Source organism: Spermophilus citellus, assembly GCF_964194105.1.
Source record: "Spermophilus citellus genome assembly, chromosome: 5".
In the NCBI taxonomy this organism is placed as follows: Eukaryota; Metazoa; Chordata; class Mammalia; order Rodentia; family Sciuridae; genus Spermophilus; species Spermophilus citellus.
The window spans coordinates 70,811,916-70,828,040 of record NC_138186.1 but is presented as its reverse complement, the minus strand read 5'-3'; the positions used below and the strand labels follow the sequence as shown (position 1 = coordinate 70,828,040).

The window sequence follows — 16,125 nt, the reverse complement described above, 5'->3', positions numbered from 1 at the left end:
ATATGTGTGAAGGCATTAGAATCAGTAGTCTTACTAACCCCTAAAGAAACAGATTATGTTGAAAAAAAATAACATTTTTAGAGATACCATTTTGTAGGGAATGTGCATTTCTGTATGGACAGTACAATTTTTCTATATCAAAATATTCTTTTCATTACAAGTCGTACACCTATTTAATTCATAATATGTGGGTGCACAGAGAAAGAGGAAAGTTTTCTTTCTTTACCCACCACATTGTCCCAACCGGGTTGGTATTCTATTTCCTCTTCTTTCCCATATCCTTCTTTGAGTTCTACCTCTTCCCATCCCAGTTGTGCCTGCTTGCTCTGAGTCCTGCTGACAGTTTCCATCATCCTGAGGTGGATCCATTGTTTACTGGTATCCACTTCCCTCCACCCCTCTTTTTGTTTTATCTTCTCTTTGGAGAAAACACCCCCTCTAGTAACTTCCTGAGAGAAGTCCTATGGACAATAAGATCTTTAAAACCTTACATGCCTGAGAATGTCATTATTCTCCTCTCATACTGGATAACTAGGTTGACTGCACTGTAATTTCAGTTGAAAATCGTTCCCTTCACAATTTTTAAGGTGTTTAGCTTTCAGTGTTTTAAAATATTCAATGATTTTTAGCACTCCAATTTCCAATAGCCTTAAAAAAACTCCCTTATTACTAAAATTGCAAAGAAGTAACTAAAAAACTACTTATTTAGCAGTCCCACTGTATTCTTACTCTAGATACTTTTCATGTAATTTCTTTCCTGTCTTCTCTTCTCTGTATGTCTTTAAGATTTTGTCTTTATTTCTAGCATTGTGAGTTTTCAAAAATTATATGACCTGGGTTGGTCTTTTTAAAAGTATTATGCATTTAAGGTAAATTATATTCTCAACTACTTAAAAATATTGAATTATTTATCTGATGATTTCATCTCTATTTTCTTTGCCCTCTCTAAAATAAATATTATTCATATTTGAATTCTTAAACTGTTTCTCAGATGTTCTTATTTCTTTTACTTCTATTTTCTTTGACTTTTTCTTTTTTTTTCACTTTCTCTTTTTTTTATTGGTTGTTCAAAACATTACATAGTTCTTGATATATCATATTTCACACTTTGATTCAAGTGGGTTATGAACTCCCATTTTTACCCTGTATACAGATTGCAGAACCACATCAGTTACACTTCCACTGATTTACATATTGACATACTCATGTCTGTTGTATTCTGCTGCCTTTCCTATCCTCTACTATCCCCCCTCCCCTCCCCTCCCCTCCCCTCTTCTCTCTCTACCCCCTCTACTGTAATTCATTTCTCCCCCTTGTATTATTTTTCCCTTTCCCCTCACTTCCTCTTGTATGTAATTTTGTATAACCCTGAGGGTCTCCTTCCATTTCCAAGCAATTTCCCTTCTCTCTCCCTTTCCCTCCCACCTCTCATCCCTGTTTAATGTTAGTCATCTTCTCATGCTCTTCTTCCCTACTCTGTTCTTAGTTACTCTCTTGACTTTTTCTTATAGATTTTCTTAATCGTATCTTCCAGTGTTTTTATCCAGTTTTCCATTTCTGCTATCATATTTTTAATTTCAACAGCATTTTTTTCCTTGACATTTCCGTTTTTATAATCTCATTCTTCTTGTTACATAGTGAAAAATCATCTCTCATCTCTCTGAGGACATTAAATAAGTTTTCATGATGTTTTAGTCTTTTATTGGTTGTGTTTTCTCCTAGTTCTTTTAAATTTTCAAAAGATCATTTTATTCTCAGTTTTCTGTTTTTCTCATACATGAGTCAAGTACTTGATTTTTTTTTTTTTTTTTTTTTTTTTAGGTTGAGAAAAGAATTAGATCCAGTAAGACTAGTGAGAAATTTTATGTTAAAGAATGGTTCTTATTCCATCATGGCCATTATAGTAGAGCAATTGGCTTGTGTCTGCTGTGAAACTCACCTTTAAGATGAGTAACTTAAAACAATAGTCATTTATTTAGCTCATGATTCTGTGGTTCAGGTGGAGTCTGGACTGACCCAGCTGATCTCTCCTTTAGAGTAGTTCTTGCTTCTATGATCAGCGCCATGTTGGTTGGCATCTGGATGATCTAGGATCTCAGATGTTGTGGTTGGAAAGTTGTTGGCTGAGGCATCTTTGTCTTCTTTCTCTCATCTTCTAACATGCTAGATTGGGTTTATTTACATGATGTTTTTAGGATTCCAAGTGCAGAAGAGATCAAGTCCTAGTACAGAAGTGGTTTTTAAGCATCTGTTTTGTATCACGTTTGTGAATATTCCTTTGGCCAAAGCAAACCACATAGCAAACCCAGACACATAGGGTAGAGAAATTGTCCCCACCTTTTAATGGGAAGATCTGCAATGTTGTACTGTAAGATGCAGAGAGGAGAAGTTTGTGTGGCTATTTTTATCATCTACCATGGGATGCTTCACAGCTGTTTTGTTGGATATTTTCAAATGTCATGTTCTATAAGTCTTTCCTCTTAAGGAAATCTTACCACAAATGAAATTTTCAAGAGAATATAAGTCCAAATATAGCTGTTCCAATTGGGGGAAAGTGCACAAAGGGTGTCACAAGTTACTATTCCAATTTCCCCTAAAATTCTGTATTCATTTTGGTACTACACATTCATCTTCAAGTTCTGCTGAACTTAAAATCAAGAGATTCCCTTGCTTAGTTTTCCCAGTAAACAAGTTTCCAGTTTCTGTTAAGGTGACAGAGAAAGAGTTGTTTAGTTGTGTAGATAGTAGAAAAGACTTAAAATAGAAAAAAATAAATGCACTTGTGATACAGTAGTGCAGTCAGCAATGAAGGACTTTTAAGCCAGACTCACCTGGTGCTAAGATTCAGAAATAGTCTATGGATAAATCTTTCCATGATATACAAATTTCAAATGCTATATATTTTACCTATCAAACATTAATTATTAATTCATGTTAAGTCTAAGACATTCCACCAAAGTCTTACCAACCATCCTTTGTACATTAAATTAAGTAATTGAATTGGGGGCTTTTCTTATAAAGATAGCCAACAAACCTCCCATTTTTTTTTTTAATTCCACTGTCATGCACAGTTTTTAGAGACACTAGATGCCTGCACTCCTTGAGCCTTGCAAGTTTCTGCAGTGCTTCTCCAGTCACTAGTTTTGGATTGACTTTTCTCTGGTCTGCTGTGGCAGTTATTCCTCATGTGTATGCTTTCTAGATTTCAACATTTTGTTGCTATCATATCGTCTCCTGTCTTCTACATTTTTGTGGGTTTTAACTAAATTCTAGTTTTTCAGGAGGGAATGGAAAAGGTAGACATGTTTTCCTCTTTTTTCTTTTATAAATGAATGCTTATAAATCTATGCATTTTAATATAACCTGGTTTCGAAAACTTGTGTTTTGTCTACACTGAAAGCCAATCTAATAAGAATTGTGGCCTCCATAAATAGCAACAAAATATAATTTGTGATTCTTATTTCTGTTTATAAATTTACTGATTAGATTGCAGGATTTACTTTTCTATATAATATTTAGTGAAGAAGGTGAATAAACATGGGACTACTAGTTGCTTTTTCTAGGGCAACTTATATATTTATTTTTATAAATATTTTTGAAGTTTTATTATTCTTAAGACTAAATGCTAAAAAATTATATACTAATTAATCTATAGAATTTGAACATAATAAAAACCTAAATTTTTTAGGCAAAATGAGTTAATACTAATAACAAAATTAGCAGATATCTTGAAATCTTAAATTACTGAGAAGAAACTTTAACAGAATTATATTAAGTTAAAACATATGCATGCATATGTATATGCATGTTATCATAATAAGTTCAAAATATAAAAATAAACTTTAACTTTGTCATCATCTTAGTTAAAGATGCTTTAACTAAATACAATACTTTGCATGGCTTAAGCAACATTTATTTCTGATGGTTCTGGAAGGTGGTACCTCCAAAATTAAGATGTTTACAGATTCAATGTCTTGTGAGGGTCTTCTTTCAGATTTGTAGAAAACTGCCTTTTTACTTAATCTCTGTTAGGGCACTAAAGACATCATCAATTCTTCATTCTTATAGAATATTACATTCCCAAAGCCCAATCTTCAAACTCTTATCAAATTTGGAGTTAGGACTTCAACCTATAACTTTGAGGGGAAATACAATTCAACCTAAGCATCTGGTCATCTAATGTGATTTATTTATGTAATATGTTTATACATTTCTATAGATGAGTTTATATATATAATTATGTAGAAAAAGAACATGGAGGAAATGTGCATAATATGAAAAAATATTATGTATGAAAGTCTTATCAATATTTATCAGTACTTGCTATTGTTCAGGAAAGCATTATGTTTTTGTTCACTAAAGCAGATGTATTTATGATTTTTCATGTGCTTTGATTTTTTTTAAAAAAGAATTGTTGTTGAGAGGCTGGGATTGTGGCTCAGTGGTAGAGTGCTTCCCTAGCATGTGTGAGGCACTGGATTCAGCACCACATATAAATAAATAAAATAAAATAAAGGTCCACAACTAAATAAATAAATTTAAAAAAAATAAATTGTTGAATTCTACTTTCTGTTTGCCATGTCCTGAGCTGCTTTCCTATGCCACATCCTTCTGCCAGAATGTTCTGTCTTACCTTGGGCCAAGAGCTATGGACTAGACCATCTATGGATGCAGACCACTGAAATTGTGAGCCAAAATAAGATTTCCCTCCTCCAAGTAGTTCTTGTCAAATCTTGTGGTGACACCATCTCTAGCAGTCAGAGAAATGCAAATCAAAACCACCCTAAGATACCATCTCACTCCAGTAAGATTGGCAGCCACTATGAAGTCAAACAACAAGTGCTGGCAAGGATGTGGAGAAAAGGGTACACTTGTACATTGCTGGTGGGACTGCAAATTGGTGCGGCCAATTTGGAAAGCAGTTTGGAGATTCCTGGGAAAGCTGGGAATGGAACCACCATTTGACCCTGCTATTGCCCTTCTTGGACTATTCCCTGAAGACCTTAAAAGAGCATGCTACAGGGATACTGCCACATCGATGTTCATAGCAGCACAATTCACAATTTCTAGACTGTGGAACCAACCCAGATGCCCTTCAATAGATGAATGGATAAAAAAATGTGGCATCTATACACAATGGAGTACTATGCAGCAATAAAAAATGACAAAATCATAGAATTTGCAGGGAAATGGATGGCACTAGAGCAGATTATGCTTAGTGAAGCTAGCCAATCCCTAAAAAACAAATACCAAATGTCTTCTTTGATATAATGAGAGCAACTATGAACAGAACAGGGAGGAAGAGTAGGAAGAAAAGAGTAACATTAAACAGAGACATGAGATGGGAGGGAAAGGGAGAGAAAAGGGAAATTGCATGGAAATGAAGGGAGACCCTCATTGCTATACAAAATTACATATAAGAGGTTGTGAGGGGAATGGGAAAATAAACAAGGAGAGAAATGAATTACAGTAGATGGGGTAGAGAGAGAAGATGGGAGGGGAGGGGAGGGGGGATAGTAGGGGATAGGAAAGGTAGCAGAATACAACAATTACTAATAGGGCATTATGTAAAATTGTGGATGTGTAACTGACATGATTCTGCAATCTGCATTTGGGGTAAAATTGGGGGTTCATAACCCACTTCAATCTAATGTATGAAAGATGATATGTCAAGAGCTTTGTAATGTTGTGAACAACCAATAAAAAAAAAAATCTTGTGGTGACAGTGACAAAAAAGCTGAAAAGACCAGAAATTGGTACCAAGAAGTGGTACTGTTGCTGTAACTGACATGAAAATGTAGTTCAGAAACTTTTGAAGCTTTTTGGAGTTTGTGGAAGGAACTTTGAGATAAATATTTAGTGATATAAACTGGAAAAGTTTTAGAATGTTGTAAGCAGAGCTTAATGGGTGATTCTGGAGGGAGCTTGGAGGACCAGAATGTTAATAGGACTGTGGTCAGTAAAAAAGGGGTTCAAGAGATTTCAGACAAGATGGAGGACTCTATTGGAAACTGGACTAGAGGTCATTGTTATTACATTCTGGCAAAGAAGCTGTCTACATTTCGCTTATGTCCTGAGACTTTTTATGATGTTGAATTTGAAGGTGATGTACTCATTAATCTGGTAGAGAAAACTTCAAGGCAGCACAGCATTCAGCCAATGGCATGGATACTGCTGGCGAATTCTAGCCAAATTTACTGTGATAATCAGAAGCAGAAACAATTTGAAAATCTTTCAAAATGGCCAGAAAAGTGTAATTAAAAGTGAGAAGTTTAGGGATGTCAAGATGGTGGAGGAAGGGTAAAAGAAAAATGGCTGATAGACAGAAGACGGATGAGTCATCATATTCCTGTTTTTGATAAGCCCCATTACCATGCCTTCTCTCACCACTAAAGACTTATTGCTCTTGGCGCTCTCACCACACATTCAGTATTCTAATTAATTAGGCAAAAAAAAAGTAACCTATGGGAATAAATGGGGCAGTATTCTAATCAAGTGATCAGTGGGAACAAATAGGGAAAGGTCTTTAATCAGGTCTCTGTGAGGAGGGGAATACCTCTTAGGGCAGGATATAAGACAAGACTTGCAGTCCTGAAACACTCTTTCACTTGGCCCATTCCACTCTATGAAGTGTTACTCTCACTTTCACTTTTAATAAATCTGTGCTCTGCCTGTCACTTCTGTGTGTCTTAACTCAATTATTTGTTCAGGATGCCAAGAACTTGGACCTCAGTTGAATACCCATCCCAGGTCAAAACTAAGGCTAAGGAAGCTGTGGCTATTAAAAAGATAATAGCCACTAAAGGAATGCAAAGTACTTTGCCCAGAAACAATAAGAAAGATGGTTGGAGAATATCCAGAAACTGTGGAGACAGCACCCACCTCAGCCTCAAGGGTATAAAAGTAAAAATTCTTTTGAGAATATACCCGTGAGGCACCAGCACATGACAGTGTGCCTAGAAAGTTGTTTCACTATGCTCAGCCATGAAGGAATTCAGACACTGCTGCAGCCATGGTTGGAGGAGACTCGGCTACTGCTTGAGATGGTTGCAAGATCATATGGTGCTGATTCTGTAAGAATGCAGGATGCTGGAGTCAGGAAGTCATGGAGGACTCCACTGAGATATCAAAGGAAGGTCTCAGAGACCAGGCAAAGTGTAGCAGGGTCAGAATCCCTGTGGGCTTCCCCCAAGAGGTGATGCATAAAGGTTGAGAAGCCAAAGCTGTGGTGGAATCACTGAGATAAGAGATGCTGAGCACAACAGCAAGAACAAGCTAAGAGAGAGGCCAGCAAGACCATAGGGAGAAGTTACATAAGCCCTTGAGAGAACATCACAATGCCCTATGCCCCAGATGCTGGATGTGGAGCTACAGGACTTGTTTGCTCAGCTGGATTTTGGTCTGCTTTGGTTTCATCCTTTATTTCTATGCCCCTGTTTCTCCCTTGTGAAATGGAAATGTTTCCTAATGTTTACATGTAATTCCCTTTGGATCTTTACAGGTGAAAACATCCACAAGTTTGCCTGGAGTCTCAGAGATGAGATTTTTTGGACTTGTACTTTGGAGCAATGCTGGAACTTTGAAGCCTATGGGGACTATCAGAAATATACTAAAGGTATTTTGCACTGTGAGATGAACACATGCTTTGTGGGACCAGAGGTGGAATTTTATGATTTAGATATGAGGTATCCCTCAGAAGCTCATATGTGAGACAATGCAATATTTTCCAGAGGTGATATATTTGGGTTATGAGAGCCTTAATCTTTTTTTTTTTTAAAGAGAGAGAGAGAGAGAGAGAGAGAGAGAGAGAGAGAGAGAGGAGAGAGAGAGAGAGAATTTTTAATATTTATTTTTTAGTTTTTTTTGGCGGACACAACATCTTTGTTTGTACTTGGTGCTGAGGATCGAACCTGGGCCACACGCATGCCAGGCGAGCGGCTATGGCTTGAGCCACATCCAAGCCTTAATCTTATCAGTAGATTTTTCTACTGATATGGGTTTACTGTAGGCAAGTAGGTATAACTGGAAGAAGGAGATCAGAGGCAGGTATGACTTTGGGGTTTATATTTTTTTCCCTGGAGAGCAAGGCTCTCTGCTTCCTGTTTGCCATGTCCTAAGCTGCTTTCCTATGCCATGATTTCCTGCCTTACCTTAGAAATTGACAGGACTGAAACCTCTGAAACCATGAGCCAAAATAAACATTTTCTCCTATATGTTGTTGTCAGGTTTTTTGGTGACAGCAATGAAAAATCTGACTAAAATATACCTCTACTGGGAATAATTAAGTATGTAGATATTAAATTAGTTTAAAATTCTAGATGTTTTTATCTGAATAAATTATTAAAAATTGAAGATTTTATTTCCAAGTAACCTTGAAATAGCTCATATACACTTAGTCTTATTAAAATTATGTTTTAATTCTAGTCTCCAATTTTGCCATATTGGAAATTCAACATATATTTCAAACTAAAACACTTTAATGGGCAGAATAAGAAAGAACTATCAATATCCCTTATCACTTGTTAACACCTAGTGAACTTATATTTAAATGTATATGCAATACTATAAAAGATGAAGTCTTTTGCCAGTTTCATTCTTTCTTCATTAATCTATAAATGTAGTAAGATAATGGCTGTGAATTCTCAACACTGGAAGTGTGTGTGTTTGTGTATTCCAGTGGTATACTTTGTCTAAAACTTAAACAAAATTTAATGTTATTTTTAAACTAAATAAAACATGGCTTTGAATATAGAAAAAAGGAATTATTATTGAAGCAAGTTCATAGTGCTCTAGGTTTTACATGGTGTTTTAGAAATTACATGAGACAGAGGAGAGGAAAGTTGTTTTCCTAGCCTCTACACCTGAATTGTATGTGAAAAGTAGGAAAAGGGAAAAGAGGAGTTATCTGAGCAAGATAAAAAAGAGGGTTTTTTTTCCTTTAATTTATTGGAGTTTTTATGACCAGTCTTTTTGGCTGCCCTAAAATTAACTTTCATTGGTTCTGATTATCTTGGTGCATTGTTCCACATTCTTTTTTATTTTCAAGACCTTCATGTAAGAAAAAAAAAAGGCTTATTCTTCAGCAAAGCCCATGAAGCTTGGCTGTGTGTTCTTTTCAGTCTGGACCAGGCAAAGGAGAAACTCTATACCCACAAACCTCCCTGGAGCCATTGACTCATTCACCCAGTAAACTTAGAATTTGTGTCTGGCAGAGGAATGTGCAGGGGTTCTGATTTCTTTAAGGATGATATATATAACTGTACATGTAACAGTGTCCCGTGGAGTGCTTATTAAAGACATGCCATAAGATTTTAAAGGAAGGTCAGAGATTAAGTGGTAGCAGTAGGTTCTAATTGATCAAGGGAACAGTTTATATTGGGACAAACCCTGTGTAATAGGTGAGAAAACGGTACAATGCCAAGATTTATATCCTAGATGTTCACTAATATAAGAAGTAAATTTTAATATGTATTGATATGAAAGGAAATGGTCTCAATCAAATAGAAACAAAGATGGAAATTAGGTGCATCAAAACAACAGTAGTAGCTTTAATATATTATGTATTCTTATGGGACCAGAATAAGAATAGAAATCAGAATTTGAGTTTTTATTGTTGTTTCTCTTCTGCATAACTTTATTTTTTAAAATATAATTTTTAGTCAAAGATGGACATAATACCTTTATTTTATTTGTTTATTTATATGTGGTGCTGAGGATCGAACCTAAGGCCCTACACATAGGAGGCAAGTGCTCTGTCACTGAGCTACAACCCGAGTCCCTGCATAACTTTAAATGGAATATTTGTCCAAAATTTGCAGATGTGTCATGTGTATGTATGAAAATATTACCAAAATATCCCACATATTAATTTTGACTAATTATTCATACTTTACTAGTTCTTTAAACCAAAGCTTTAATCAGAAAGATGAAACTCAATGGCTTGGATCCTTTCCTATTTCCTATTTCCTGTACTCCTTTCTTAGTTTACCATGAGACTGAGGCTTCATACAGCAGTGAAATATTTGAAAGGCATCAATAGAAGTAAGTAGAAGGAAGACTTTTTTTTCAGATGATAAGCTGTTTAATAACCTGTATCTCTTTAATCTATTAAGCTATCTAATAGCAAAATTAAAAAGTGAAAATTTGCATTATTTCATCTTTTTTTTTTTTTTTTTTTTTTACTAAGGATTGATCCCAGGGCACCTACCCACTGAGCAATATCCCCAGCCCATTTTTGTACTTTATTTTAGAGACAAGATCTTACTGAGTTGCTTAGGGTCTCATTAAGTTGCTAAGGTTGGCTGTGAATTTGTGATCCTTCTGACCCAGCCTCCCAAGCTTCTGGGATTACAGGCATGTGCCATTGTGCCTGGTCATTTTATCTATTTTTAAAAGAAAAATTAAACCATAATAGATTGTTATTTTGTTAGAAATCATAAGACATCTCTGATATTCATAAAAAATAATCAATGCTTATGTAATAGTTGGAAAGAATTTATGAAAAATAGTATGACATTTGAAGGCGATTTCTAAGGAATTGGGAAAAGTGATTTAGAGAGTTGATACAGTGGAATACTGATCATTCACTGTAAAAAGTGGTACTGTAAAAAATAAAAATCCATAAATCTAGATATGATCGGAAGACTTAAAATTCAAGGAATATTGGAAGTTTTCTAGAAAAAAATTGAGATATGATGATAATTTTTTTCATATAGAAAATGAAATCCTAAACTCAAGCAAAATTAGTAATAAAATTTTAAAAAATCATACCCATTTGAATATGATTTTTTCATTGATGTCTGTAAATATGCATACAAGCATATTTGTTGAGTAGTATATAGAGTATTAGAAATGTTTATTGCAGACCTATTTAAGTATTATGCGGAAATATCATTCCAGGTTGGGTTCTCTGGAAAAAAGATAACTGAGATGGAGCTTAGCGTACAAGATATTTATTAGAAAGTGTTAGTAGAATCAGTATGTGTGGAGAGAAGGAGGTAGGACTAGGTAGAATGAGCAGCCAGGTTTCAAGGTAAGACAGACAATTGTCTCTACAGCTAAAATGGCCAGCCAGAGTTGGCCCATTCTAGATACAATGGTCAAGTTTGTTAACCACTCTTCCTATCAGTCTAGATGCAGACCACCCTGGGGAGAGTGCAGCTCTCTGCACTGAGGTGACCCTTGCAAGTACTGGCAGCTGAAGGCTTCTCTCCAATAGCTTTTCTCACAGCAGGGGCTAAAAATTTCTCATCGAGGGGATCTAAACAGCATATCTATATGTTTACCAAATGGAGAACATTATAAGTTTAAATATTAACAAATTAAAGAATATAAACTACATTTACATGACCACTAGTTAATTAACTTCTATGTGCTTTAGTTTTCTCATTTTTAAAAATTATTGCTTGTGGGGCTGGGGTTGTAGCTCAGTGGCAGAGCACTTGCCTCGAACATGTGGAGCTCTGGGTTTGATCCTCAGCACCACATAAAAATGAATAAACAAAATAAAGATTTAAAAAATAATAATAATAATTGCTTGTGCCTAGGATAGTTGAAATTCATACATGCAAGCTTACAGTATTCCTTGTCATGTAGTGCCCACCCACTCTATGAATGTTAGTAATTATAAATATTAATATAACTCCCCATATTACAAAACAATGAAACTTGCATAGCTTGTATCTAATGATAATTCTTCTGTAGATTTAGGTTTTTGCCCAATTTTAATGTTTTCAAGTAAAACATTTCATGTATGATTAATTTAAAAACTTAGCAAAACTTAAAACTGCAAGCTTATATGTCAATATCCCTTGAAAATTTCATTTTTTAAATATTTTAATGTCCCCCTAATATAAATACATTAACATTTACAAATTCCTTTTTCCCTGAAACTTCCTAAAATGAAATGCAGTCTTGAAAATATAATCATAAAGTTTCAAAATACAAACCTAGAAGACTTAAGAAATACTAAGTTCATTCAACAAATCTAAAAAGATAAATTCAACATTAAGTCTGTAAGTTCTAAAATGTAGCTAATTTTATGTGTTTGCCAAATACACTGGCTGAGGTAGGAGGGGTTTGTTTTGTTTGAAAATACCTGTGGAAGTTAAAGAATGTATGTGCTTTTCTTTTCCTCAAACTAATTTATATGTAATATTTGTTTTCTGATGAATTGACCTGGAGGCTCATATTTCAGGGCTTCTTTGTCAGTTGGAAACTTGGCAAGAGTTCTGCAGATAAAACACTCGCTCTCCGTGGAACCTGCAGCAACTGGGCCAGCTCCCTTGCACTCTCTACTTTTCTCTAAATGCTTTCTTTTAAAAGAGAAAAATAGGGAAGGAAAATTTTGCATGAGACAATTTTATGAATGACCTTTTCCCCCACCAAACTCTCCAGATACCCAACAAACTACTTCTCTTTGTGTAAAAAACACTGAATCAGTCCAACTTTTGTGTGTACTCGTGGAATAAAATCAAGTTACCTTTTTTTATTGAATATGTTCATTGAGAAAAACAATCTAACTTCAATACATGAGAGGAACAGGAGATTGCTTATACTTCTGCTCTTTATTTTGCCCCTAGAAAGAAAAGTGAGAATTTCCTGCTAGAGAAATAAGCTACAGAAAATAATTATTTGAGTTTTAATGTAAACTTTAGGAGAAGCACAAACATACTATATAACTTTTGGCATTTGAGAAGAAAGCCTAGGGTCCTAATCATTTTGAGACTGGTGAAATGTAATAAAAGGCTAAACCTAATGATGAGCCTGAGATACCAGCAATATTTTTCTGTGGTGACACGAAATTGAGTAAGCAGGAACATTTTCTGTCCTTCAAATCATGAAGGAAATGAATCAAATGCCAAGACCATTGAGAAGATTTTGGTACTTATAATCTGCACATTCCGGTGGTGAATGCACAAACAGATGGAAAACTATCACTCTTCTACCAAAGAGAGAAGTGAGAGTAACTGATATGAATATAGACATGTAGTAAGGATACTCACAATATCTCCCTATATTTATTAGAAAATGGAGGCATTCGTTAAAGATAGAATCTAAAATGAATTTTTATAATTGAAATGCAGTTTAAAAAACAAATTTGAAAGCTAGGCCTGAATGTCTGAAACAATCAAACAGGAGTAAGTCAGAGACAATATGTGAATATCTCATATGGAAAAAGTTAAGATTCAGCTATATGATCTTTAATAGCAGGATTTGTTTTCAAATTGCTGAAGGAAACAAGTTTTATTAAGTTGCCTAGAAAATAGAATCATTTACTTAAAGAAGTAGTAGATTGAATATTCAATAATAACAAGGGATACTTTTAAAAAATATGTTATTTCCCCAGTCTTTTTAAAATCAGCAGTTCTCAAATCAAAGTTTGTGTCCTGATGAGCAGCATCACCATTATTGGGGAACTTATTAAAAAAAATTGAAGTTCTCAAGCCCCATCACAGACTTACCAAATCAAAAGTTCTCGGGTAAGACACATCAATCTGTGCTTCAATAGGCCCTCCAGGTGATTTTGAGGCACCCTGAAGATTGATAACCATTGTTTTGGAAAAAGGCACATGCTCTTACTAAAATTACACATAGATCTAAACTCTTGTATGTTTCAACTTCAAATAACATGTAGCTTATACACTGGATGACTCCTTACCAAGTCGTTCCATTATTGATATAAACAGTTTCTCTCCCTGAGGATCATCTTTTCATCCATATATAAGAATTTACTAGTTCAATTATTGAAAATGATTGTTTTGATTGCATTTTATTTGCTTTATTCTACAAAGAGAGCAATACAGAAAAATACTAAAGGGCTGATACTTCTCACTGAAATAGAATCATCACAAATTTTGTGCACATTAAATGATACCTGATGATCAATACCTAATTATTAATTATATGCAACAGAAGTTTCAAATTTTTAGTGCCATCTAAATGTTTATGCAACTTAACCTGGTTGATTTCATGTTTAACAGTGGAAGAAAATACAAATAAGTGAAGAAAACAAATGTATGAAATGCTGCAACATATCATCAAAGATTATCATCAAAGATTTTTTCACTTAAAGAAAAATCTAATTATAGGGTGTGTGTGTATACATATATACATATATGTTATATGTATATATAATATATATATTATATACACACACACACATTTTTTATTTTTTGTTCTTTCTAGGAATCACTCATTGGCTGCCTTTCAGAAGTTCAGGGCTATTATTCATTTGCTAACTTTCAGAAGCAAAGCTGTGGTTGACTGGTTAATTTCAGAGCATGTGTAGAGATTTGAAGCTATCTTACTAATTAATGGTAGTTATTTGTCATGACTTGGAACTCTGGCCAAAGGCAGTCCTTTTCTTTTCATTGTTTGAATATGAAAAATGTGTTCTTCTAATTCTCAGTCCCCCTGTTAGTCTTCCCTCAGTCAAAACTACAGGAAAAACTCTGAGGGGCTGTCTGTCTCTCACTTAGTGGAGTACAGCTTTCAACTAGTCTTGCCACTTAAGTGATTTAAGGACCAATTCCTGTGACAGAAAAATCGCTTTGTGATATTTTGTAATTTTTTAAACATAAGCTGAATAAAGGACATTTAGGGCACCCTGTCAAAGTCAATTCAGGGCATAAAACAAAACTAATTAACACAGGTGTTTTATATATATATATATATAATATTTGGCAAACCTAGTAACAATCAGCCGACGTTATGTTTTATTTATTTATTTTTGATCCTGTATTTGAACACATTTTGTGATAAGGAACTAATGTGTTCCAAAGCTGTGCATATTAGTTATACAGATTATACAGTTATAGAGATTAGTGGACCATGATCTTACTGTGGAAACCCATTCCTCAGTACAATAAGCTTAGTACTTTACCCACAGATCCAAATTCTAATTTTTATCATTACACAGACCAGTCTAATGCCTCTTCTGCAGTGGATTTCCCCAAACATCTCCTGTTAGTTATCCTAGTTCTTTCTAGGCTTTGCCTCATGAAAATGTAACATCCAGATAGTCAAGTCTGTTTTCTTCTCTTAACTGGCTAGTAAGTCAGTCCCAAACAAATGAATTTAAAGTGATTTATTTTTGTGAGATTGTGCTGGCAAATAAAGAATATTTTCATTTTCTGTTTTTACAAATTGCCCCATTCATAATTTTATGTATAATTCTTTTTGGAATTCATATTTTAGTTTTGAAAATAATTACTTCATTTTAACATTGTCATTAGTAGCTCCTTTCCATTATTTCTCATAGATAATGAAATGAGTGCAGGGATTTTGTGTGTGTGTGTGGGGGGTGAGTGTTCTGGGGCTTCCACAGAATCTAGGCATGTAATTTCCTGGGCCATAAGCCCTGAGCTCTTACAACCTCTTCCTTTTACAACTTCTTAATGTATTTGGTATTTCAATTCCCTTTAACCAACTTCTGTATTCTTTTCAATCACAGCTTTGTAAATCTGGCATTAATTCTCACATAGGATTGTCTTGTTATGGATGAAGCTATGTCTTCATAGATAGAAAGTGGTTGTAAATCATATATAAACATGTTATTTTAATATGCCTTTAGTGCTTTTGTGATAACAGGGGAAGTCTCAGAGAGGCATCATATTTTGAACTTTATTAAAGTGTACATGGTTCCAAGATTTTTTTTCATCATGTCTTTATTAAAATATTATTAAGTTTATTGACATGGCGTTTGTAATGAAAGCCAACAATCATAATATTTTCACTTTCATGTGTTAGGTTCCAAGGAAGATCTTACATTATTCATAACATCTAAATGCTGCAAGTTGACCTTGAGATAAAATCCAAACAAAATGTGGTAAAGGATACCCACATTTCGTTGCTGATCACAAGAAATGTTGTGTTTTGCATATAACATTTTTTATACATAACAGGCTATTCTAATATATTTTTCATTTAGATGGTGAGATTTAATTCAAATAGTTTTTCATGTTGATAAGTTAACAACTGGCTTTAATGATGGACTATGAGTATTTTATTGCTCTTCATTGATTTTCAATGTCTTCATAATAGAATTGTCACAGCTGTTCTAAATGTGAAATACTCAACTTTGCAAATCATAGTTTAATGCAAAAATGGATCTCTTAGGAATGT

General features: G+C 34.4%; 1 protein-coding gene across 1 annotated transcript in view; it reads left to right on the top strand.

Annotated features, from left to right (window-relative positions):
* Positions 1-7,510: 7,510 nt before the first annotated feature.
* The window catches only part of HMGCLL1 (3-hydroxy-3-methylglutaryl-CoA lyase like 1), a 185,704-nt gene continuing 177,089 nt past the window's right edge, over positions 7,511-16,125 (top strand). The window contains exon 1 of the mRNA XM_081294411.1: positions 7,511-7,615. Within this exon, the coding sequence (XP_081150537.1) occupies positions 7,538-7,615 (78 nt within the window). The 5' untranslated portion in view covers positions 7,511-7,537. The remainder of the gene's footprint in view (positions 7,616-16,125) is intronic.